Source organism: Tympanuchus pallidicinctus, unplaced genomic scaffold, assembly GCF_026119805.1.
Source record: "Tympanuchus pallidicinctus isolate F22 unplaced genomic scaffold, pur_lepc_1.0 scaffold1, whole genome shotgun sequence".
NCBI lineage: Eukaryota > Metazoa > Chordata > Aves > Galliformes > Phasianidae > Tympanuchus > Tympanuchus pallidicinctus.
Genome location: NW_026294618.1, coordinates 58280882 through 58288887, shown reverse-complemented (window position 1 = coordinate 58288887; position 8006 = coordinate 58280882). Strand labels below are relative to the sequence as shown.

General features: G+C 37.2%; 1 protein-coding gene across 4 annotated transcripts; it reads left to right on the top strand.

The window, feature by feature from the left end:
- GTF2H5 (general transcription factor IIH subunit 5) lies at positions 1-3827 on the top strand. Of its 4 annotated transcripts, none has more exons than XM_052672872.1 (3): positions 1-63; positions 445-561; positions 3419-3827. In XM_052672872.1, exons 2-3 carry the CDS (start codon positions 527-529, stop codon positions 3597-3599), a joined length of 216 nt encoding a protein of 71 aa, XP_052528832.1. In that variant the 5' UTR covers positions 1-63; positions 445-526; the 3' UTR covers positions 3600-3827. The 4 variants fall into 4 exon arrangements, with proteins under 4 accessions (XP_052528832.1, XP_052528741.1, XP_052528680.1 ...); XM_052672781.1 differs by lacking the exon at positions 1-63 and adding an exon at positions 64-161; XM_052672720.1 differs by lacking the exon at positions 1-63 and adding an exon at positions 70-208.
- The last annotated feature ends 4179 nt before the right edge of the window (positions 3828-8006 follow it).

Genomic DNA, 8006 nt, shown 5'->3' with positions numbered 1-8006 from the left:
AGCGTCGGGAGGGCAATAGGAGGAGCGAGAGCCGCGCTTGCGTAGTACGCGTGTGTGGGCTGGGTGAGTGAGCGTGTGTTGCGCGGCTGCGGTTGACGGAGCGGTAGGGCTTGCCGGGCCGGAGTTGCCCGTTCGCCGCCCTCGGCTTAGCCTGTGGACGGGTCGGAGCCTGTCTGCCTTCGCCCCGGCCGCCTTTCGCAAGGCCACGGTTTGCATGCGGCAGCGAGAGGTTTGGGACGGGGGGGAGGCGGAGGCAGAGCCGTTCTGGATGCTGGCGGGGCGAGGGGGGAGGTTTGGGGCGGGCGGTGCCTGCGCGTGGCTGCCTGTATGAAGAGGTAGGAGCGGGCTCAGGCGCAGGGTAACGGTGTTTTGCTTTCTGCTCGCTTTTTTTATTTTTCCCTCCTGGGTCGCCGAGTTCAGCAGAGGCGTTTCTTTGTCTTACAGGCTTCATCTGCTTTTATCTGTAACCCCAACCAGGAGTTTTTCCTGCCACTCGCACCTTTCAGCGTTTGTGAGAGCTGCAAGGATGGTGAATGTTCTGAAGGGCGTTCTCATTGAATGGTTAGTGACAGCATCAGCATCTGCTCAACTGGTTTTTTAGAACTGGAAATATTTTAGGTGCTTTAAGAGTCTAGGCCGAAAAATGAATTTGTATGTAAGGAATACTGAACAGACAAATGAAAGATAGGGTCTTTAGGGGAAGAAGGAGAGAGGCAGTTGTAAGAAATCTTAATTCCAAACTCAGTTTTTCAAATATGTTGTTGTTTTCTACTTAGACTTAATGTCATGCGTACCTCTTGTTTGCTGTACTGCAAATAATGTTGAATAGTTTTGTTCCTGGGTGATGTGTTTTCTGTACTGATTCTAAAGGGAAACTTGTCTGTTTTTCATCCATGTTTTCTTTTTTCATTGATTCCTGTTCATGTTGTACTCAAGGCTAGCTGCTCTAAAACGAGTGTCCTTATAATTTCAGAAAGTAAGCTGTTCGTATCTGTGCAGTCAGTTTGCAGTCTGAAATCCCTAGACTAAGGTTCTGATAACAATTACCTCCAGTTAAGTTAAGCTATCAGTTAAGGTTTGTGGAGTCATTATATATCATATTAAGAACAAGATTTCTGCTGTGTGCTTAAACTGTAAGCATACTAACAGACTATAAGTGCATAAATGCCGAATGTCCTGCACGGTGCATACAGCTGTGTGCCTACTGTGGTTCACTTCTAAGCTGACTGGACATTAGCCAGCTCACATCTGAATGCCTCATAGTTGGGTATGAGCATCTTGGAGTATGAATTCCACTATCACAAAAAGCTTATTGGCTCTAATTTGGCTGCATGTTAGTGTGGTGACAAACCTGACCACAAGAAACAGCCTTCCTGTACTTTCTAAAGACACCAAAGCAGAATTGTGGACTGGCAAAACAATAGATTCTAATATCTCAAGCAGTTAGTACAGTGTTGTATTTTTTCCTCTTTCTTTTATATATTCTGAAAGATGCGTGTGTTCTTGTACAACATTGTGATCACTTCCCATTTAATGTTAGAATGAAACTTAATTATCCTCCCCCGAAGGGAATCTTTTATCTGACAAGAAATCTATAGTGTCTCTTATGCCATCAGAGTTTAAACAGCCCCCTGGGAAACTCACCTTTGTGTTGGCTTTGCTAGCTGCTGGTTGCTTTCTTGCTTCCTTCTTGGCTTTGCATAAGGCTAGCTGACGATTCCATCCTGGGAGAAGATGCAGAGTTATTACAAGCCTATCCCCATCTTTACTTTTCGGATACAAATTTTTTACAACTCATTTTTTTCCAGGAAGTGTTTGGTAATAAGTTGTCAGGAAGTTGGGGAAAAAATAAACACTTCTGAATATGTTAAAGTAAAACATTAAAATAAAACAACAAAATGCTGATAATAATAACCTGCATATTATTCGTTCCCCCTGCGTTATTCCAGTATATTCTTAAACTGTTCTTAGGACAAAATCTCAATGATTATAATCTTCAAATGCTGAACAAAATCAGTGTTTCTGCTGAAACACACATATCATGGCACTGATTACAGTCCTTTATGTTGATTATGTGAAAATGAGTATATTGCCTAACATGCAAGCTGGCATCCCAGCTTATGCTTCTGATAATCATAGCGCATTGGTGAGGTACGTGTGGAAGAAACAAGCAAAAACAAACCTCTGTGCAGCCATCAAAAAGAATGTGTAGAAGTAGGCTGAGGACCACGCACTTTGGTATCTTTTTCATAACTTGTTTGTGTAACAATTGTTTTTCTTCTAACATTTTAGAGTACCTAAGTAATAGCTTCTCTGAAAAAGATGGAAATTAGACTTTCCTACTCTCCTTGCCTCAAAATTATTATGTTCTTTGTAGAGTAATTTTATTTTAATATGTTTGAGGCTAATCTTGTTTTTTTTTTTGAGTTGCTAGTGCTTGAACATGCAGAGAGATTTGGTTCTCTAATGCATGCCTTTGCATCACATACATGTTTTGGTCAAGGGAGTATAAAATAATTGTCTAAGGAATTCTTTTAAGATAATGTTGCTGTTTATTACTTTGTCAAAACAACCATTCATGATTTCGAATTATTCTGCGCTACCTGACTGCAATTTATTTCCTGCACGTGTCCATTTACCAGTTATTGCACCCAAGTATCAATTCTTATCAAAAGCATGATTTTCCTGTTTTTTATTAGAAAAATAAAAAAGAGTGAGGACCCACAACTGTCAATAAATATTAGGACTGAATTACTCAAAACTTCAGTGGATCCAGAAGTTTATTCCCTGTCTAGTTGATCAGTATAACGCAGATGTTCATGTAATTTTCAAGCTTCTGAAGTGTTCTCTGCTGAACACTTGTATCTGACTTGCAAGGTGATAACATGAAAAAGAAGGGACAGTTCAATTACAATGTGATAAATGTATAATTCATGTATGACTTCTTCCTTTCTCTGCTGTTCTACTTTGAGATCTTTGCTGTATTGGGTTTTGGTTTCCCTTAAGAACATGTTTCAAGATAGCGTGTTTCTTTGGCACTGTTTTTGAAAACAGCAAGGTTAAACTCACCTTGTTAAGGTGAGGTTGTTGGGTTTGGTTTTGTTTGTCGTGTCTTGTTTTGTTTTTATTTTTAAGGTACTTTTGTAATAGAAATATAGTGGTATTTCTCTGCCAGTTTAGCAGCCAGTTCTTTTTAGACTTGGTCATCAGTTCACTTTTATTTCTACAATAACAAAGACTTTTTCTGTTGCCAGAGAAACAACTTCTTCAAGAGCATCTTAATCTTTTGATTGTGAGCAGCTCTTGAAGTTAGTACAGTTTTTGAAAGAGCTTTCAGAATATCTTAAAAGGATGTTCTTAATTTTTAGCTGTATCTTATTACAATGAGGTGGAATCTGATGTATATTTGTCTCTACAGTGACCCAGCAATGAAGCAGTTTCTGCTCTACTTGGATGAATCAAATGCTTTGGGAAAGAAGTTCATCATACAAGACCTGGATGAAACTCATGTCTTTGTGTTAGCAGAGTTGGTTAACTTCCTCCAGGAGAGAGTGGGCGAGTTAATGGACCAGAACTCTTTTCCTATTACTCAGAAATAAAAAAAAAAAAAAGAGCAATGAGATTGCTGCCAATTTTTAAAAAGCAAATTTCAGTAGTTTGGGTTGTTACTGTTTTAATAGACCATGGTTACTGAGTTCTATGCTGAAGTGATTATTCTGGAAAATGGGTAATTTTCATAGACAAAATACTCTTGAACTGAATTTTATTTCTCACATTGAAAGATTATGGTTTCTTTATTAAAATAAATTATAAGATGATACACTTAAGGGTATGCAGATGGGTATTTTTGATGCATGACTTCTGGTTTTCCTTTAGAGTTATCTTGTGAAATGGTATGACCCAAAAATGAGTGATGTTTCTGTATTGGAATGTTTTATGAACCTTCCTGACGTGTTATATTCATGTGGAATTGATTAAATTTGCTTATAGTGTGACATAGAATGTAAAGAAAGTCTGTGCTTGATGGAGCCTCCCCGTACATTGGAGGCATGGTCAGATGAAATCAAATTCTTCTCTAACTTAATGAGTTTTAGATACCAAAATAAGTTTGTTTGTTTGTTTGTTTTTGTCACACACTTTACATGTACTCGTAATAATGACCTGCTTTTACCAATGTTACCATTTCTGTGTTGTTCTGAGTTTGGGGAGTGGTGATGAGGATTTAAGGTTTTGACAGAGGGTGAATACAAAATCTGTAACCCTGTGTCATAACATTGAGCTTGCATATCAACAATAGCAAATAGAAGGGGCAGTACAAATTTGAGACCAATCCTTTAGATATAACTACTTGTATTTTGTTTTTATTTTTTTTTTACTGAAGCTAATACAAGAACCTGTGTGAATAGGAAGGGGAAAATAAAGAGTTGATTGCTCTATTTAATAAGAAGAAATTTGATTTTTGTTTTAGTTTTAGTTCTTTGTCCTCCACTGCCCCTCTGATAAAATCTGCAAAGATGAGTCCTCATTTCTTTACACTGAAAGTGTAAAAAAAAATCTGTATGTGTCACTCGCTAACTTAGACTGTGGCTTATTCAATAAGGAGCCAGTGCGCGATGATAAAACCTGCAAAGATTTTTGATAGCAAATATGGCAAGATATAGATAACAGGAAAAAAAAAGAATGTGCTACGCCTTTCTTATCCTGCTTCTTGCTTAAAATAGACAAATTTATTGGTTTTAGTAAAGAAAAACTTCTTAATTACCAGTTCAAAGGGAAGTTTGGTTTTCAGAGCTATGCTCTACAACTACCTGAAGGAAGGCAAGGTGTCAGTCTCAGGTGACGAGAGATAGGATGTGAGGTGATGGCTACAAGTTGTGCTATGGGAGGCTTAGGTTGGATATCCAAAAGAATTTCTTCAAGAAGAGGGCAATTAGGAGTTGGAACTATCTGTCTAGGGAACAGAGAGAGTCCCTGGAAGTATTTAAAAGATGAGGACATTTAGTGGTATACTTGGTAGTGCTAGATTGATGTTTTGACTTAAGGGTCTTTTCTAACCTATGTGATTATTCTGTGATCTAGCTGACCAGAGGAAGAGCGTGACAGGAGTGTCATCTAAGGGATGCTTACTTGAACTTCATCTTCTATTTGCTACTTAATAGCTCTGAAAAAAGGTCTTTGGAGTTCACTTTATTGTGTTTTGTGAGTAACTTTTGAGTAGTAATTGAAACTTTAAATGAGTTTATCAATATGACTTTCATTAATTAAGTGCAAATTGTAATTAATGTTTTGGGGTGATATAAACACACAAATTCCCTTTCCTTCTCTCCAGTGCAACAGTATGCCAAGGGAGAATAATTACCCAGTACAGTAAAGGAAGGAATAACCAGTAATGAGTAGAGAGAACTCTGTGGGGTCGTATCAAGTATGTGAGAACAAATTAGAAAAGATGTTTTATGCATTAACAAGATCCTCTTCTATGAGTTTTAAGTGATGAGATTTCATGGTTTTATTAACATGGCTTATTTTAACTTTTCTTAGTTGGCATCATCACCACAAGTGTCAAACTTCAGCTCGCCCCTAAGCTGAGACTTCAAAAGTAGATCTCTAAAAATACTGATGGAAAAATACATTGCTGCAATATAGATATCTATATAAAAAATATGTACATGAACAAAGGCTGAGAGGTAAATTTAGTTTTTTTTAACCAGACAGTAGGCCACTGAAGAAAAATAGTAAGCTTTTCTAACAAATCTTTTCGCATTTCTAATTTCACAGCAGATTTGAGTCCTCCCTCTGCACTGACTCTCACAAATGATCCCATGAAAGCTGGTAGAGCTTACTTGATGAGTGAAATGAGGCATTACTCACTATGTCAGAATTGGATCTCCATGTCTGTTGTATAACTCAGACATTGGCAGGGTTTATGTTTGTTATACATTTAAGTTTCAATACACTTTGTAGGTTTTTAATGATGGAAAAACAAATTTCTCCTAAATTAAATCTTTGGTCTTATGACTCAGCAGCTAACAAGAAATTTGTAAGAAATAGGTGCTGTGATAGAAATATGATATTTAATGTGAATAGAGTTAATACTTCACTCTTTGTTTTGTATTGGAAGAGGTGTGGGCCTAACAATTTCAAGGCAGACCAGTAAGGGGAGCTCTTAGCAATACTTTAAACTGCTTTTTGTGAAATTGCTGCTGGTAATGGTGGGTCACAGATTTATTGTGCTTTGAAGCATTAATGTCTCACTCTGGAAATGCTTTAAGCTACAGATGAACTATTTTAACTTCAAAGAACCCCACTAGAAAGACGTTTGTGCAGGAGAGTTTGGAATGCAATTTATTTAGCTCTGAAATTTCTTAGATGTTTAGTTACCTAATGTTTTCATTCTGTAATCCCACCACATTGTAATGATGCAACTGAAACTGTCATTTTCAGATGTTACTGCTTGGTCTGTATGTATCCACACCATTATCCTGCTTTCAGAGTTGCACTGAATTAAGCCACATCTTTTTTGGTGAGTGTAAATCAGAGGCCAACAACAACAAAAACAGTTCCTGAGCTGTCCAAAGGAAAGGTTAACAAATTTCTACAATAAAAGTTTTAGTATGAGGAAAAACATGGTAATACTTTTCATACTAGTGGATGTATTTTTCATATAAGAAAAAATCTTGATAATAATCTGTCCTCTGATTGTGTGGCAGTAATAAGCAGATTAATTACAGAACAGAAACCATTAAAATTGCTATTCATGAAACACTTTTTAAAAAATAAAAAAAAATCTAGTATCTGTTAGCTTTTTAGCTATGTGCTTTGAGCAATTCTAGATGGTAATAACAACAGCAAGCAGAAAGGTGCTGGAAGAAATGTTTTGTTTTTTCAAACACATAGCTTTATTATAGATAAAGGCTAATAGTACATGTGTAGGAATGTGCTCCAACACAAAGTCCACCCAACACCAGAACTCTTGTGAGGTAACTGCTTAGCTGTAATAGTAGTCTCCCGGGAAACAAACTAACAACAAAATTCTGGGATGACAATAGGTTGAGGGATGTAGCACCTAGACCCACAATTTTTTACTTTTATTTTACAGGAAAGATGGGCCGAGTTGTAAATCACAGAAAACTTGGAATGGTGCCTACCTTTGTATCAGTGAAGGGTGTCACTTACAGATAAGTGTTGCACAATTGTGCAGTGTTGTCACTACTGACATATTGGCTATGCCAAGTAAACATGCCAAACAATCCTCTTATCTGTCAGCAGTGTCAGTTATATTCCTGCTCTTTTGAAGGTAAAGGGTGTAAGAGCAAGATGGATGAGAAGGTAGAAAAGAGGCTTTTAACTACTATTTCCTGTTTAATTTCAAAATTTAACAAGATCACAAGCAACACAGGAGGAAAATTGTTAGTGCACTTAAATTCTGTTTATCAAATAAAACCTTGTAATTAACTAGAATTTATTTTGCTTACAGAAGGTCCTGTACTTACCAGAAGAGCCAACATATCAGATGGACTGGAAGAACAAGCTTTCTTAATGCTAGGACTATCTAGTTTCTGAAAAATACCTCTTCAACTGTAATGCATAGTGTGCTTTCTGCATTTGATTTTGACAGACAGTGTGATTGAGGACTGTAACATCTTTCTGATGATGACTGGGTTGCCATTGGGTAAAGGTAGCTGTAAATGGAGTTTGAGAAGAGCAAGAGAGAAGGAATGAGGAGCAGCCAAAGACAAGCATCTAAACAAATTTAGCATTAGGTCCAGGAAATCTGAATTTTTGGAAGCTAATAAATGTTTCCTTTTTGACTTTGAAATTTAATTTAAAATTTTACTTAAATGTTCAGTAAAGTCATTTCTGCCTGTTCAGTCTCTGGTATGACAGCAGGAGTAAAAAGAAGCTGTAGGGAGAAGGGATTCTGAGGGTGTATTTGTTTCAGAAGCTGGTTCCTAAAGTTGTTTGCTACAAGTGTTAAAGACCTTTTCAATATGTAGAGTTATTCTTGT